Source organism: Salvelinus alpinus, chromosome 33, assembly GCF_045679555.1.
Source record: "Salvelinus alpinus chromosome 33, SLU_Salpinus.1, whole genome shotgun sequence".
In the NCBI taxonomy this organism is placed as follows: Eukaryota; Metazoa; Chordata; class Actinopteri; order Salmoniformes; family Salmonidae; genus Salvelinus; species Salvelinus alpinus.
Genome location: NC_092118.1, coordinates 10,506,741 through 10,525,397, shown reverse-complemented (window position 1 = coordinate 10,525,397; position 18,657 = coordinate 10,506,741). Strand labels below are relative to the sequence as shown.

At 43.0% G+C, this 18,657-nt stretch overlaps 1 protein-coding gene across 4 annotated transcripts in view; it reads right to left on the bottom strand.

Moving 5' to 3' along the window:
• Positions 1 to 9,399: 9,399 nt before the first annotated feature.
• Positions 9,400 to 18,657, bottom strand: part of LOC139562767 (cadherin-8-like) — a 101,603-nt gene continuing 92,345 nt past the window's right edge. For 3 of the 4 annotated variants that reach the window (XM_071380767.1, XM_071380769.1, XM_071380768.1), the window contains exons 11-12: positions 11,569 to 11,820; positions 9,400 to 11,441 (exon numbers count right to left, since the gene is read on the bottom strand). In XM_071380767.1, the coding sequence (XP_071236868.1) occupies positions 10,957 to 11,441; positions 11,569 to 11,820 (737 nt within the window). In that variant the 3' untranslated portion in view covers positions 9,400 to 10,956. The remainder of the gene's footprint in view (positions 11,442 to 11,568; positions 11,821 to 18,657) is intronic. The other variant, XM_071380770.1, reaches the window with a different exon arrangement.

Here is an 18,657-nt window from a genome sequence, read left to right as displayed (position 1 = left end):
TCTGTTGTCCGGGCCTCTGGCAGTCTCCATGGGGGTGCCACAGGGTTCAATTCTTGGACCGACTCTCTTCTCTGTATACATCAATGATGTCGCTCTTGCTGCTGGTGATTCTCTGATCCACCTCTACGCAGACGACACTATTCTGTATACTTCTGGCCCTTCTTTTGACACCGTGTTAACAACCCTCCAGGCGAGCTTCAATGCCATACAACTCTCCTTCCGTGGCCTCCAATTGCTCTTAAATACAAGTAAAACTAAATGCATGCTCTTCAACCGATCGCTGCCTGCACCTGCCCGCCTGTCCAACATCACTACTCTGGACGGCTCTGACTTAGAATATGTGGACAACTACAAATACCTAGGTGTCTGGTTAGACTGTAAACTCTCCTTCCAGACTCACATCAAACATCTCCAATCCAAAGTTAAATCTAGAATTGGCTTCCTATTCCGCAACAAAGCATCCTTCACTCATGCTGCCAAACATACCCTTGTAAAACTGACCATCCTACCAATCCTCGACTTCGGTGATGTCATTTACAAAATAGCCTCCAAAACCCTACTCAATAAATTGGATGCAGTCTATCACAGTGCCATCCGTTTTGTCACCAAAGCCCCATATACTACCCACCACTGCGACCTGTACACTCTCGTTGGCTGGCCCTCGCTTCATACTCGTCGCCAAACCCACTGGTTCCAGGTCATCTACAAGACCCTGCTAGGTAAAGTCCCCCCTTATCTCAGCTCGCTGGTCACCATAGCAACACCTACCTGTAGCACGCGCTCCAGCAGGTTTATCTCTCTGGTCACCCCCAAAACCAATTCTTCCTTTGGCCGCCTCTCCTTCCAGTTCTCTGCTGCCAATGACTGGAACGAACTACAAAAATCTCTGAAACTGGAAACACTTATCTCCCTCACTAGCTTTAAGCACCAGCTGTCAGAGCAGCTCATATATTACTGCACCTGTACATAGCCCATCTATAATTTAGCCCAAACAACTACCTCTTTACCTACTGTATTTATTTATTTATTTTGCTCCTTTGCACCCCATTATTTCTGTCTCTACTTTGCGCTTTCTTCCACTGCAAACCAACCATTCCAGTGTTTTTAGTTTTTATTTTACTTGCTGTGTTGTATTTACTTCGCCACCATGGCCTTTTTATATTTTTATTTATTTATACATATATTTGTTTGCCTTCACCTCCCTTATCTCACCTCACTTGCTCACATTGTATATAGACTTATTCTTTTTCACTGTATCATTGACTATATGTTTGTTTTACTCCATGTGTAACTATGTGTTGTTGTATGTGTCGAACTGCTTTGCTTTATCTTGGCCAGGTCGCAATTGTAAATGAGAACGTGTTCTCAATTTGCCTACCTGGTTAAATAAAGGTTAAATAAAAATAAATAAAATAATTAATTGGCTTAACATGACACCACATTACCGCTCTGGCCTAGGTGTCTGCTGTGACTACACTGACTATGAATGAGCCTTTTCATATTTAGTAATAAATCCATCCTGTGATTGGATCTGTTCTCACATCCAGTGCAATCCAGTCACAGTAGACATGATCTACTAATATCACCTTCCTGTGTTGGGCTAGGAGGAATTCTGGTCATTATACTGCCAAGTGTAAAGAAACCGGGGCTAAACAGAATGGTGGTGATGGTAGTGATAATATTAGTATAAATGTGGTCTATGGACAGTCAGACAGAAGGGTCATGATAGACAGATGGATTGGGATATTTAAAAATGCAAAACACACTATCTAATTTAAACTGCAGTCTAACATATTCTTTACATTTGCATGTGGTGATGTTTTTGTGATGGAGGGCAGCACTTTAGGCAACGTAATTACAGTTTCCCCACACCATCAGGCGCCACCAGACAGTATTTAAACTCAGTAGAGAACATGTACAAGGTTGTCACCAGAGGGGCACTTCCATTACGTGACAAAAGTGGGAAGATAATTAGATTTGCTGTTTAGTTAAGCAGCCTCTGTCAGACCTACAGACAAAACATAATTGTGACTGCAGGAACTGACTGCATGAACTGTGGCTACATGGACTGTGACTGAAATTAGCCAGTTGGTCTGCCGGGGTCACACAGGTTGGATTCACATTTCTACGGAGTATGTCAACACTTTAAGAAAAACAAATCAAGGAGACAAACCTCGTTCTAAATACATTGAACAAAAATATAAACACAAAATGCAACAATTTTATACATTTTACTGAGTTACAGTTCATATCGAAAAATAAGTCAATTGAAATAAATTCATTAGGCCCTAATTTATGGATTTCACATGACTGGGCAGGGGCGCAGCCATGGGTGGACCTGGGAGGGCAAAGGCCCACCCACTTGAGAGCAAGGCCCACCCACTGTGGAGCCATGACCTACCAATCAGAATTCGTTTTTCCCCACAAAATGGCTTTATTGCACAGAAAAACTCCTCACTTCATCAGCTGGTCTCAGACGATCATGTAGGTGAAGAAGCTGGATGTGGAGGTCCTGGGCTGGCGAGGTTACACGTGCTCTGCGGTTGTGAAGCCAGTTGGACGTACTGCCAAATTCTCTATAATGACGTTAGAGGTGGCTTATGGTAGAGAAATGAACATTCAATTATCTGCCAAAAGCTGTGGTGGACATTCCTATAGTCAGCATGCTAATTTCACGCTCCCTCAAAACTTGAGACATCTGTGGCATTGTGTTGTGTGACAAAACTGCACATTTTACAGTGGTCTTTTATGGTCCGCAGCACAAGGTGCACCTGTGTAATGATCATGCTGTTTAATCAGCTTCTTGATATGCCACACCTGTCAGGTGGATGGATTATCTTGGCAAAAGATAAATGCTCACTAACAAGGATGTAAAAAATGTGTGCATCATATTTGAGAGACACAAGCTTTTTGTGTGTATGGACATTTTCTGGGATCATTTTATTTCAGCTCATGAAACATGGGACCAACACTTTACATGTTGCGTTTATATTTTTGTTCAGTATAATTTGCAGTAAAGTATACTAGTATTGCAGTATTTATGTGGTATGAGTTAGCTTCATATTTAATGGTGAACTACTACAGTATATTCACATTTCTAACTGCCTATGAAGTATATAGGATTCAAATAAACAAAGACAGAAATAAATGATCCCCCACTCTCTTTCTGTGTAACAATATATAAATTAATTCAAGCACAGTCAGTAATTGACAAGATCAAGTTATTTTGCTATTCATGAACAGTCGTTACAATATCAGATAAGATTGAACTCTAATCTTCCAGCAGGATTAACCACGAGAGAAGCTGACGCTCAAAATAAATCTCTCTTTTTAAGAAGATGTGAGTAAAAAAGGGAAAATTGCAATGCCTCTAAGCCTCTCTTTTGTTGTAAACACAATGAGGGACAGACTATTATTACTATATAACACAGAGTTATAAAATAATTCATTTTAATTAATGTAATCAAGGTCTATTCATTCCATGATAAACCTTTTTACATGAGTAGGTAATGTTCCGAGATGGAATGTTGATGAGTTTAGTTTCTTTGAAGAGACATGAGTGGTGAGAGGGTATACATAAAGAGCATCTGTTCAGTCTAATTGAAAAACATATTTGTTTAACAGACTTCACAATATTTATTTGCAGGTTGACGGGCTTTGGCAGATATCAAATTGAAGAAAATGGTCTAATGGCCTTGCATGTTCACCAAACAGCTTTTTGAGACTGTCATTTTCATTTAAAATAAAAATGAATACATATTCAATTGACCTATATGAGACATGAAGAGGGGCACTTACTCATAAAAGGGAATTAGTTTAGTAACCATGTCACGTTCTGACCTTAGTTTCTTTTTTATGTCTTTGTGTTAGGTTGGTCAGGGCGTGAGTTGGGGTGGGCAGTCTATGTTCTTTTTTCTATGTTGTTTGTTTTCTATGTGTTTGGCCTGGTGTGGTTCCCAATCAGAGGCAGCTGTTTATCGTTGTCTCTGATTGGGAGCCATATTTAGGTAGCCTGTTTTTCATTCTGTGGTGTGGGTGATTATTTCCTGTTTTCCGTTTGCACCATTCGGGACTGTTTCGGTTTTCATTTTGATTCTCTTGTTCTTTTTGTATTTTATATTCATTCTCATTAAAAGATATTATGGATACGTACCACGCTGCATTTTGGTCCTCCTCTCCTTCCACCAACGAAAGCCGTTACAAACCATGAGATCTCACGGAACAGACCTAAACTTTTTTCCACACTCTGTTGCTGATGGTGACAACCTTTAATACCTGTATTCATACCTGAATAGTCCTTGACACATTGTAATGGGACATGAGACATTTTTTTCATTGTAAATAGTTGAGAACATGTTGTACAGAAATCCATTAGTCGCTTTTCTATGTTATGCCTTGGAATTCTAAATGGAATACAATATCTCAAGCCCTTGGAGGGATCTTAGTTATGGAAAGTTCCATGTTGTTCAGAGCTGAGCTACCCAGTCTGGCAATACAAAAGCTATGAAGTTTACTTTTGGCTCCCATGTAAATACGTCACATTCAATAAACAAGCAATTTATACAATGTATGTGATTTGTAAAGTTAAATCGACTAAAATCCATAATGTTAAACTGATAAAGTATTTAAGACAGTATAGGTTGAGAACAATCCCAGCATCGTATGTGGATAAAGGCATGCCTTCATCACCACAGTACTTTTTAAAGAAAAAGCTACTAGGAGCAACCAATGATAAGCAGTTGACATTTCCTGTTTTTTTTCTGCCTGCCGTTTACCATTTAGGTTCACAGTCAATAATCTTGATTGTAACATACTTTTTACTTTACTGGCTCAAATGTCAATGTTTTTTTTCTTTCCAACCAAACAGCAAAGACAGAATTCTTGAGGAAACACAGTCAGGCCCAAAATGATTGGCAACCTGGATAAAGATAATGACTGCATGAAATAAATAATAAAAATACTGAGCTATATGGTATGCATTTTTGGGGGGTTGAAAATTATATTATTTTGTACTAATAGAATTGCTCAGAGAAAGAGATTCTGTATGCATGGCCAAAAAGCTCTATTTTCATGTCATCCAACAAATGTAAACGCCTGGACATTGCTAAATGGCAATGGCACATGGATTGGAAACCTGTGCTGTGTTCAGATGACATGAAAATAGATATATTTGGCCACGCACACCAATGGTGGGTTTGGCATCGAAAGAAAGATGCATATGAAGAAAAGAAACCCATGCCTACTGTATGGTGGCACTGAAAGAGATGGCCGCCGTTTTACGATCCCGTAACCAATTGTGCTATTGTGTATGTTTTTTCAAGTTATTTGTAACTTATTTTGTGTCACGCCTGCTCCCGCTCTTCCCCTCTGGAGCTTGAGGGCGCCAGGCTGCCCAGCTTTATGCGCTCCTGCCACCATCATTACGCACACCTGCCTTCCCTCGTCACGCGCATTAGCGATATTGGACTCACGTGGACTCAATCACCTGTTTATTACCTCCCCTATGTTTGTCAGTTCCCCAGCTCTGTTCCCCGCTGCAGCATTGATTGTCATCTGTCTTTGTGTTTCCCAGTTCTGACGCTGTTCCTGTCCTGTTGCATGTCTTTTCCAAATTAAATGTCAACTCCCCGTACCTGCTTCTCTTCTGCAGCATCGTTCCTTACAATTTTGTACATAATGTTTCTGCCACTGTGTCTTATGACCGAAAAGAGCTTCTTGATATCAGGGCAGCGATTACATTTACATTTACATTTAAGTCATTTAGCAGACGCTCTTATCCAGAGCGACTTACAAATTGGTGCATTCACCTTATGATATCCAGTGGAACAACCACTTTACAATAGTGCATCTAACTCTTTTAAGGGGGGGGGGGTTAGAAGGATTACTTTATCCTATCCTAGGTATTCCTTAAAGAGGTGGGGTTTCAGGTGTCTCCGGAAGGTGGTGATTGACTCCGCTGACCTGGCGTCGTGAGGGAGTTTGTTCCACCATTGGGGTGCCAGAGCAGCGAACAGTTTTGACTGGGCTGAGCGGGAACTGTACTTCCTCAGAGGTAGGGAGGCGAGCAGGCCAGAGGTGGATGAACGCAGTGCCCTTGTTTGGGTGTAGGGCCTGATCAGAGCCTGAAGGTACGGGGGTGCCGTTCCCCTCACAGCTCCGTAGGCAAGCACCATGGTCTTGTAGCGGATGCGAGCTTCAACTGGAAGCCAGTGGAGAGAGCGGAGGAGCGGGGTGACGTGAGAGAACTTGGGAAAGTTGAACACCAGACGGGCTGCGGCGTTCTGGATGAGTTGTAGGGGTTTAATGGCACAGGCAGGGAGCCCAGCCAACAGCGAGTTGCAGTAATCCAGACGGGAGATGACAAGTGCCTGGATTAGGACCTGCGCCGCTTCCTGCGTGAGGCAGGGTCGTACTCTGCGAATGTTGTAGAGCATGAACCTACAGGAACGGGTCACCGCCTTACTGGATTACTCACCCAGTACTGGAGGAATTCTTCTTCAACGAGTCGGATGGGAAGGATTTACTCCTGACACCCGACAAGGCCCTCATCCCCGTCATTTGCAGAAGGAAAAGACAGAGATACAAGCAGGAAGCACCAGTGACTTGATCAATAAGAAAGTGGTCAGATGAATCAGATTCTAAGCTACAGGACTGTTTTGCTAGCACAGACTGGAATATGTACAGGGATTCTTCCGATGGCATTGAGGAGTACGCCACATCAGTCACTGGCTTTATCAATAAGTGCATCGATGACGTCGCCCTCAGTGACCGTACCTACATAACCCAACTAGAAGCCATGGATTACAGGCGATATCCCATTGAGCTAAAGGGTAGAGCTGCTATGCCCTCCAACGAACCATCAAACAGGTAAAGCGTCAATACAGGACTAAGAATGAATCGGCGATCGTCGGATGTGGCAGGGCTTGCAAACTATTACAGCTACATAGGGAAGCACAGCCACGAGCTGCCCAGTGACACAAACCTACCAGACGTGCTAAATTACTTCTATGCACGCTTCGAGGCACTGAGACATGCATGAGAGCACCAGCTGTTCCGGACAACTGGGTATTTATGGTCTCCGAAGCCGATGTGAGTAAGACCTTTAAACACGTCAACATTCAAAAGGCTGCAGGGCCAGAAGGATTACCAGGACGTGTCCTCCGAGCATGCACTGACCAACTGGCAAGTGTCTTCACTGACATTTTCAACCTGTCCCTGACTGAATCTATAATACCAACATGTTTCAAGCAGACCACCATTGTCCCTCTGCCCAAGAAAACTAAGGTAACCTGTCTAAATGACTACCGACCCGTAGCACTCATGTCTGTAGCCATGAAGTGCTTTGAAAGGCTGGCCACGGCTCATATCAACACCATTATCCCAGAAACCCTAGACCCACTCCAATTTGCATACCTCCCCAACAGATCCACAGATGATGCAATCTCTATTGCACTCAACACTGCCCTTTCCCACCTGGACAAAAGGAACACCTATGTGACAATGCTGTTCATTGACTACAGCTCAGCGTTCAACACCATAGTGCCCTCAAAGCTCATCACTAAGCTAAGGACCCTGGGACTAAACACCTCCCTCTGCAACTGGATCCTGGACTTACTGACGTGCCGCCCCCAGTCGGTGAGGGTAGGGAACAAACATCCGCCAAGCTGATCCTCAACACTGGGGCCCCTCAGTGGTGCGTTCTCAGTCCCCTCCTGTACTCCCTGTTCACTCATGACTGCATGGCCAGGCACCACTCTAACACCATCATCAAATTTGCCGATGATACAACAGTGGTAGGCCTGATCACAGAGAATGATGAGACAGCCTATAGGGAGGAGGTCAGAGACCTGGTCGTGTGGTGCCAAGACAACAACCTCGCCCTCAGCGTGATCAAGACAAAGAAACTACAGGAAAAGGAGGACTGAGCATGCCCCCATTCTCAACGGCAGGGCTTTAGTGGAACAGATTGAGAGCTTCAAGTTCTTTGGTGTCCACATTTTTTCATAAAATATTGCTGGTTAAGGGTTTGTAAGTGAGCATTTCTTACAAGCACCTGTTCGGCGCATTGATCTTGGATCATTGATCTTGGATGCTATTTTGCTTCCACTGCTCCCGGGGCCCTTGTTAAGGCCAACGGCATCATGAACTTTACCCAGTACCAGGACATTTTAGCCAAAAACCTGGTTGCCTCTCCAGGAGGTGGAAACTTGGCCAAGAGTGAATCTTCCAGCAAGACAATAACCCTAAGCACACATCAAAATCCACAAAGAAATGGTTAATTGACCACAAAATCAACATTTTGCAATGGCCATCTCAGTCTCCCAATTAAAAACCTGTGGCTGTCCATTCCATAAGCGCAGACAAAGGATTTCAAGGATATGGACAGATTCTGTATAGAGGACTGGTCTAAGATCCCTTCCAATGTGTTCTCCAATCTCATTAAACATTTTAGAAAACACCTCAGTGCCATTATCCTCGCAAGGTGAGGTATTTAAAGGTAAAACAAAATCTCCTTCCCTGAGCAACTGTATTAGTATAGAAAATACATACAAAAATACAAAATCAAATTTTCCCCCAAAAATGTGCATACGATATAGCTCAGTATATGTTTTATTTATTTTATACAATGTTTTTAGCTTTTTCTATGGAAGCCCTAAAGCAACATTGTTATTTTTTTTATGACTTAGTCATTCAAACGAGATACTAAGTCATTCGAGATACTAAGTTCATCCTTCCAAGGGTCGCATGTTCAATCCCAGTGGAAGACACTTGTTTGATATGTTTTTGTTTTAACCCTATCCCAAACCTTATCTCTTACCATTCAAAATGAATGCCTAGACTTAACAGTGTAGGTCCCCCCCCCCCCCCCATCCAAAAATGTTAACCTTAACTTAAGCATTGAGAATTAATGAAAGATGATGCTGAGCAACTCCAAAACGTTTGTAGAAAAGTCGATAAACGTCAGAATCTGAAGTCAAATTGGTAACACGTGAGATCTTGTTTCCCCACTTACAGGCCCTATCAAATAACTGTCATATCAGTGGATGGCATCAGTAAATGGATGGTTGCAGCAAAGAACAAACACAACTGGCCCTGCATAACAAAACAAGGCCAAATTAGACAATAACAATTAAGTCGTTCAAATTAGATACTAACTTGTTTGAACAAGATACCAAGGGTGCCAATAATTTCGGGTCTGACTGTAGGTTTTAAAACCAGTCAGTGCATCAACTGCCAAATCAATTCTTCCTAATTATAAGATATGTTGACATATTGATATATTGATATTGGTACTTCCTGATGCACAATGACGGACATAGATAATTCAAGTAGGAACTGTACAAAACTCTCTTATTCCAACCATCTTAGCTGCTGAAGAAACTCAAACTCATTCAGCAATATTTATAAAAATATATTTCACAAAGTAGGAAACAATACAGGGTATCTTAGATTACATTACAGGGAGTAAATAATTAAACATACACATTTATAAGCGTTAAAGCACAGTAGAAAATATGATCTGCATGTAAGACTATTTCATATATATTATTAAGTCTACTGAGAACTGCCATATACTGTATCAGTACAAATTGAGTATGCACGCAGCTGTAGTGCCATTTTAGATTCTCATGTGCAAGAGCTAACGTGCATAGACAAAACCTACCACCTCAATGAAAGTTAAGGACATTATCAGTAACTCTATGTACATGTATTTTTTGTATAATATCATACAGTGTAGCACAATATGCAAGAGTCTGTATTTTATTTTTATGGGTTTTGTTACCAGTGGTTCCTAAATACAATTGAGGGGTCGAATATTCACATCAATTAAATTATCCCAGCTATTGTGCTTAAATGGTCACTGGTAACTCTGTATACAGAATAATGATAAACAGTATACATTAATTGTATGTGTAAAAGTTCCCTTTCCATCCAATCTTTTACTATACAGTAATTCCTGTTCTCTGTATACTATATTAACAGCAATATCCAAACAACAAGTTCAGCTGTGATGAAATAGCTTCAGCGGTGGAAAGAACAGTTGAGAAAAGGGATCATTCTAAACTCTCACTCACTTATAACCTGTAGCACAGAAACAAACGCAAATAAGAACAGATATATAAAAAACAAATCATACAACGATAATGAGGAATCAACAAGATCATTTTCAAAAAACATGTGAATACAATTGTATTTAATGCTTGCTTCTGTAAAAAGAAGGCCTCAAAGTTTCTACATTTCTCTTTTTTTGTCTTTCGCTTTAGTCTTTTATAGGCTAATAATATTTGCAAACCACACTTGGAGCGTGTAAATACAAATAGTTGTATAAAGCAAGCCGTCTGGCTCAGACAGTTTATAAATGTGGCCACCTGGTATCAAATGATATCTAAACAAATTAATTTTGAAGCCAATATTGTAGTGGTTCTCATTTTGCTTTTCTCAAATCATACATACATTCAACATTGTAATGTCGATCAAATATTGCTTTTTCTTTTAGTTTCCTATTTTATCTTTGATTAGCTGGGTGGTGGGTAGAGATCTGAGATGAGGGCCACTCAGTAGTACCATTGTTCTGTGGTTGAATCTCCACGTTGTTCAAGAAGGCTGTAGATCACACAATCCCTCTCTCTTCTTTCATCAGGCAACTACCAAGAATCCAGATCTTTATGCTTCTGGCAGTCACAGCAAATGACAAATACCCAAAATACTGCTAGACACTCCACGACGGAATCTAAGTTACACTCCACAAGAATCATAGACCTCCTAATATAGACATTGTTAAGTTTGGCTCAACAATACAAAGCGCTTGATGTGATAGATGATGAACGCTATACTTCAATCTAAGAGTACGAAAGGTGGCCCCCTTTTTTTAAACAGCTGTTTCTAAAAGCCGGCAAACCCTAGCATAATACACAAGTATGTGGACAAAATCAAAGGGTCTCTGCTGATCAAAGGTCAAGTCTCATCACTTTCACCCACTGAGTAGAGCTCCCCAAGTCTTCTGAAACGCGGACCCCACTCTCTGAGGTAGTCATAGTTCTGGTCTGAGTCTGAGGACGCAGTCTCGAGAGAGCTCAGAGACCCAGCAATGGAGCCCCGGCCCTCATAGCCATAGATCTGAATGGAGTCATAGGGAGGGGCTGTGGGGTCGTTGTCCGCCTCGTGGAGTCTGACATTGATGAACTCATCCACGTCCACACCGTTAGGGCCACCACTCTGCCTTGGCATGAACTGCAGATCTGGCTTGATATCCTTGCGGGGCAGGTAGCCATTGATTCCATCAGGGTTCTGCAGTGTGGCAATGTCAAAGGCCTCAGTGTCTTCTTCTCCACCCCCCTCATCGTCATAGCGGATGATGTTCTCCCTCACATCTTCGTCATCTTTGATGATAAGTGGCTTGTTTTTGTGTCTTCTGAGCGTCACAAACAGCACCACTATAACTGCCGAACAAGAGGACATGTCAAAGTCATGTGCTCACAAAGACAATGTTTGTAGAAGTTTACCGATGTTACATGTCTGTATTTTTCAGATGTAAACAAATGGCATTAAGTATCAGTATTATCTTACCTAAAAGTAGTATTATACAGGCCAGAATGGCAATCAAAGCTCCCATGCTGAGGCCAATGGGTAGGACATAGGCCTCCACGTTGCAAGACTGGACTATTCCCTCCCTGCTGCATCCACACACCCGGATGGTCAACGTGTTAGTGCTGCTCATTGGAGGATTTCCATTGTCAGTCACAATTATGGGCAGGAAATACATCTCCTGTTTCTGGCGCCGGAATGTGTCATGCTTGGCTAAAACACTGATGGAGTTGTCTGTGGGGAGAGAAAACAGTTGTAAAAAAAAAAAAACATCTAGCAAATTAGCTTCCGTTGAGTAAGAGCATGTTTTTTTGTAGTGACAAACCGAAATGTTTTGCAATCCAGTAACATTTTTAAATTTGGGCAATTCCAAATTGACACTAGAAAAACAGCAGTTGCATTGGCCTGCCATTTGTTTTGTGGTCTCACGTGTATACTCTGCTAATGGCTTTCTGTCACCTTCCTCCTCACCACATTCTAATAGCAGAACTCTGTAAGAGATTGAATCCTATTTTGTCATACCGATATTAAGATGTGGAAATGAAGAGACGTGAGTGCAACACTGACTTAGAAGATGATACAAGGCAACTCCGAGAGGTGCCAGGGGCTCTTTGATGACACTTCTGTGAGCTCTGTGTTCATTATCTAGCTAATAATATCCACTCACCCACATATTGTCAAACACTTTTATTCCTGTAAGAGTCTACTCAAGTTTGTGTAACGGAAAATATGTTGTTGATAGTCTCGCCCTTACAGAAAAGCAAAATGATTTCACGTGAAGTTTCACATTTGAAATCATGTGAGAACGTGCTTTTGGAACACATTTTACATGTGATCACATTTCAGCATGTGTAGTTTCATATTATCACATGTAGCTTTACATGTGGCCGAATGTTATCACATTAACTTCACATGAGATCACGTGATCACATGAAAACGTGTTTTTGGAACACTTCACGTGTTCACATGTGAAATGAATGTGCTTTTTCCATGAGGGCAGTTCAATTGTCTACCCTCTATCTGAGCATGCGTGACAGAGAGACGTGAAACATTAGCAATAAAGCCTGAAGGCACATGTTGACTCCGATGCTTCCTACAGTCGTGTTGGCTGGATGTCCTTTGGGTGGTGGACCATTCATGATACACACGGGAAACTGTTGAGCATGAAAAACTCAAACGTGACAATTCATTCAGTTGGACAACTGACTAGGTATCCCTCTTCCCCATTCCCTTTCCTTTATTGACCCACTCAAACCGATACATCTGGTACCCACTACCATACCCCGTTCAAAGACACTTACATTTACATTACATTTACATTTAAGTCATTTAGCAGACGCTCTTATCCAGAGCGACTTACAAATTGGTGCATTCACCTTATGATATCCAGTGGAACAACCACTTTACAATAGTGCATCTAACTCTTTTAAGGGGGGGGGGGGGTTAGAAGGATTACTTTATCCTATCCTAGGTATTCCTTAAAGAGGTGGGGTTTCAGGTGTCTCCGGAAGGTGGTGATTGACTCCGCTGACCTGGCGTCGTGAGGGAGTTTGTTCCACCATTGGGGTACCAGAGCAGCGAACAGTTTTGACTGGGCTGAGCGGGAACTGTACTTCCTCAGAGGTAGGGAGGCGAGCAGGCCAGAGGTGGATGAACGCAGTGCCCTTGTTTGGGTGTAGGGCCTGATCAGAGCCTGAAGGTACGGAGGTGCCGTTCCCCTCACAGCTCCGTAGGCAAGCACCATGGTCTTGTAGCGGATGCGAGCTTCAACTGGAAGCCAGTGGAGAGAGCGGAGGAGCGGGGTGACGTGAGAGAACTTGGGAAAGTTGAACACCAGACGGGCTGCGGCGTTCTGGATGAGTTGTAGGGGTTTAATGGCACAGGCAGGGAGCCCAGCCAACAGCGAGTTGCAGTAATCCAGACGGGAGATGACAAGTGCCTGGATTAGGACCTGCGCCGCTTCCTGCGTGAGGCAGGGTCGTACTCTGCGAATGTTGTAGAGCATGAACCTACAGGAACGGGTCACCGCCTTGATGTTAGTTGAGAACGACAGGGTGTTGTCCAGGATCACGCCAAGGTTCTTAGCACTCTGGGAGGAGGACACAATGGAGTTGTCAACCGTGATGGCGAGATCATGGAACGGGCAGTCCTTCCCCGGGAGGAAGAGCAGCTCCGTCTTGCCGAGGTTCAGCTTGAGGTGGTGATCCGTCATCCACACTGATATGTCTGCCAGACATGCAGAGATGCGATTCACCACCTGGTTATCAGAGGGGGGAAAGGAGAAGATTAATTGTGTGTCGTCTGCATAGCAATGATAGGAGAGACCATGTGAGGATATGACAGAGCCAAGTGACTTGGTGTATAGCGAGAATAGGAGAGGGCCTAGAACAGAGCCCTGGGGGACACCAGTGGTGAGAGCACGTGGTGCGGAGACAGATTCTCGCCACGCCACCTGGTAGGAGCGACCTGTCAGGTAGGACACAATCCAAGCGTGGGCCGCGCCGGAGATGCCCAGCTCGGAGAGGGTGGAGAGGAGGATCTGATGGTTCACAGTATCAAAGGCAGCCGATAGGTCTAGAAGGATGAGAGCAGAGGAGAGAGAGTTAGCTTTAGCAGTGCGGAGCGCCTCCGTGACACAGAGAAGAGCAGTCTCAGTTGAATGACTAGTCTTGAAACCTGACTGATTTGGATCAATAAGGTCATTCTGAGAGAGATAGCAGGAGAGCTGGCCAAGGACGGCACGTTCAAGAGTTTTGGAGAGAAAAGAAAGAAGGGATACTGGTCTGTAGTTGTTGACATCGGAGGGATCGAGTGTAGGTTTTTTCAGAAGGGGTGCAACTCTCGCTCTCTTGAAGACGGAAGGGACGTAGCCAGCGGTCAAGGATGAGTTGATGAGCGAGGTGAGGTAAGGGAGAAGGTCTCCGGAAATGGTCTGGAGAAGAGAGGAGGGGATAGGGTCAAGCGGGCAGGTTGTTGGGCGGCCGGCCGTCACAAGACGCGAGATTTCATCTGGAGAGAGAGGGGAGAAAGAGGTCAAAGCACAGGGTAGGGCAGTGTGAGCAGAACCAGCGGTGTCGTTTGACTTAGCAAACGAGGATCGGATGTCGTCGACCTTCTTTTCAAAATGGTTGACGAAGTCATCAGCAGAGAGGGAGGAGGGGGGAGGAGGGGGAGGAGGATTCAGGAGGGAGGAGAAGGTGGCAAAGAGCTTCCTAGGGTTAGAGGCAGATGCTTGGAATTTAGAGTGGTAGAAATTGGCTTTAGCAGCAGAGACAGAAGAGGAGAATGTAGAGAGGAGGGAGTGAAAGGATGCCAGGTCCGCAGGGAGGCGAGTTTTCCTCCATTTCCGCTCGGCTGCCCGGAGCCCTGTTCTGTGAGCTCGCAATGAGTCGTCGAGCCACGGAGCAGGAGGGGAGGACCGAGCCGGCCTGGAGGATAGGGGACATAGAGAGTCAAAGGATGCAGAAAGGGAGGAGAGGAGGGTTGAGGAGGCAGAATCAGGAGATAGGTTGGAGAAGGTTTGAGCAGAGGGAAGAGATGATAGGATGGAAGAGGAGAGAGTAGCGGGGGAGAGAGAGCGAAGGTTGGGACGGCGCGATACCATCCGAGTAGGGGCAGTGTGGGAAGTGTTAGATGAGAGCGAGAGGGAAAAGGATACAAGGTAGTGGTCGGAGACTTGGAGGGGAGTTGCAATGAGATTAGTGGAAGAACAGCATCTAGTAAAGATGAGGTCAAGCGTATTGCCTGCCTTGTGAGTAGGGTTCACTTCAATCTTTTGTCTTGCCCATTCACCCTCTGAATAGCACACATACGCAATCCATGTCTCAATTGTCTCAAGACTTTAAAAAATCCTTCTTTAACCTGTCTCCTCCCCTTCATCTACACTGATTGAAGTGGATTTAACAGGTGACATCAATAAGGGATCATAGCTTTCACCTGGATTCACCTGTTTTGTACAATCAGTGTATGTCTCTGTTGGTAGAGCATGGCACTTGCAACGGCAGGATTGTGGGTTCGATTCCCACGTGAGACCACTACTGTAAGTTGCTTAAGATAAGAGCGCCTGGTAAAATGCTGGTTCCTATCGTGTCAATCTTAAGTGCACAGCAGTATCCCATTTATCACAATAGATACCTAAACGTTTCTCTGAGGTATTGGGTTAAAGCCTAAACAGCTTGTGTGCAGTAGGATATCCTAGCTGGCTGACCCTGTTCCCTGGCCCTGGCTAACCCTATCCTCTCCACAGCACATATCCTCTCCACAGCACATTCACTGCAATTAGAGTCATCGTCACAAACAAACCAGCACACAAGTTCAAAGGGTCTGCTACTCTTCACTGGAGTGGCTTTGCCTGCTCTGTGCAGGTGGAAATAGACATACAAGTCCTGTGCCTATATTTCTCTCATGTAGAATACTGACACTTCACAACAGCTAGATGTAGAATTGTATAAATATTTTTTTAATTTATTTATTTATTTTGTATTTATTTATTTATTTTATTGAATATCCGAAACATACAATATACTTGCAGTGAAGCCGCTCAACAACTACATCATACCAGTCATCCAACAGACTCCCATTCAGAGCGACACACAGAAGCATCCAGGGTCAATGCCCTGCTCAAGGGCACGTTGACAGATCCCACTAGGCCAAAAAACGTGAACCCGAACCCTCCGAGATCCCCCCACAGTTCCCCAATAGCTGTCCCTCAACCATTCGAGACCCCTCCCACAGTCCCCCCAAGAAGAAAAAAACATTATTTTTTTTTATTCCATTCCCCTCCCCCAAGAACCCCCCAATGCACCAACAACCAAGAGAACTAAAGAGAAAACGAAAAAGACAGAAGAAAACAGCAAACAGAGTTTTAACAAAAACATTCCAAAACAAAGGACATCAAGGACAACTAAAATCATAACAGCAATGCCAACTGTATATGTTTGCGTGCATGTCTGGCACTATTACATGTATGTGTGTGTTCTTGTATGCGTTTATTTGAATGAGAGTGTGTGTATATGCATGTGTACAAACACCTGCATGGCATCAGCCTCAGGCAATCCGGCATTAGTTGTAAAAACACTGCCCCTCAGTGTCATTCAAACATACTTTTTATTATGTTTTTTAAAACTTTTTCTTTTTACTTTTATCTTTGACCATCATTCTATCTCCAGCACAGCAACTTCACTCCCACTTGTCTCCAATTCTACATCCCAACCCTCAGCTTCTCTCAGCCCATCCCATCTATCTCTGCTGGCCACCCACTTTGGGTTTCTACGCAACACATACCTTTCAACTATGCTGTGATGTTTAACGTGCAATTTCAATCTATCTAATCGAACAGAATCCACAGATTGCGAGTTGAAGATAAATACTTTTACTAAGAGTATTAGTATATTAGTAATTGACTGACCCGGTCTCTCCAGATCTCCTAACAGTACTATTTCTAGGGTCAATTTTAGATCAATGCTATGCATTTTCAGCCATTCCTGAGACCAGAAACAGTCTACCTGAGGGCTATATCAAAATAAATGGTCTATTGATTCTGTATCCTCACAACAAAATCTGCAGAGCTTCGATGATTTTATGCCACAAATATTCAACATTTTGTTGGTGGCAAGAATTCTATATAATAATTTTAGCTGAAAAGCAAGAAGTCTTGAATCTTGCATTGTTTTATACAGTATATCAACTCATACACCCTGTACCATGGAATCGGTACATCAAAAATCTCTTCCTAACTATTGTGCAATCTGTTTGGCACAGTTGTCAACATCCTGGTCCTCAAATGAAACTGGTATACTTTCCTATTTATGCTATTTTTATTCATCCACCAGTTTGGATCCTTTATATTGGGCAGACAGACCAGTTCCCTACCTCCTCCCGCTGCCAACTGCCTCCTCCATTTTTGGGGTAATGCTGTAATCAATTGGTTGTACTCTTGCATTGAGCAGACCTTCCCATCCAATTATGATAACTCCATGAAGAACATAACTCTACCATTCCAATTTACAAAATCATTTAAGAACAAAATACCCTTTTCAAACATCTTTCTTTTCCCATAAATACAGGTATTTTATCAACCAGCACATTTGAGTTCAGCCATAATTTTTGTTGTAATATTTGTTCTATCTTTTCAGGGGGAGGAAATTGAAATTGTAGCCAGCTCTGTAATGCTTGTTTGAAAAAGAGAGATACTTTGGAAAAAAGTATCATTTTCAGTTAATCGAAAATGAGACATGGCATTCTGCATAAAAGCAATTTTTAAACAATGGATGAGCTTTTCTTAGTAATCTACTTGAGAACCATTTAGGGTTTAAGTAAAACTTTTGAATGTAGACTGTCATGACGTTGGCCTGTGGGTAAGGTTTATGACCCCCCCATAAATACCTTTCTCCCTTTCCTCTCTCTTGACTCTACAAAGGGACTCTTGAATAGCCTTTGTTAAACATAGAGAGTCTGGGAACATCAAACAAGTGGATGGAAATGAACTATATTTCGGTAATAGAACTAGTTGAAAATATGCGTTGGTACTTAATTAATATGATGTCAGTTCGGTTGTCATCTGAGACATTATGATTGATGACAGGACGACCTAAATTGTATCTGGGAAAGTCTACACATTATAGTTATCAGATTTACATGGAATTGTTGTGCAATTCAAATGTTTAAATATGCCATTATTTGTGAAAAGATTAAATGTAATTTTAGCTTCCAAATGAGAGATTTGGGTTTTCATAAGGTTAGGGCTCTGCTCAATCAGTGGCCCGCCCCTGTGAAGAGACATGGGTTATAAACTATGAAACACACCCTTCTCCCTCCACTATATAAGCCCTTGACGAAAATGTAACCTCCTGTTCCGGGTACATTAGGATGACGGTCCAATGTCAGAAGGATTCAGATAATAACTACAGAACGAAGCCAACCTCAGCGTGAGCTTTGCTTGCGAATGGTATGAACTATGAACTCTTATTCGCTACAGAAGTGATACCTCCTAGCTGTTGAGTTAGCAGCGGCCGCTGTAAACGTGGGCTAGGAGAGGACAGACAGAGTATCCCGTCTACCACACAACGACGA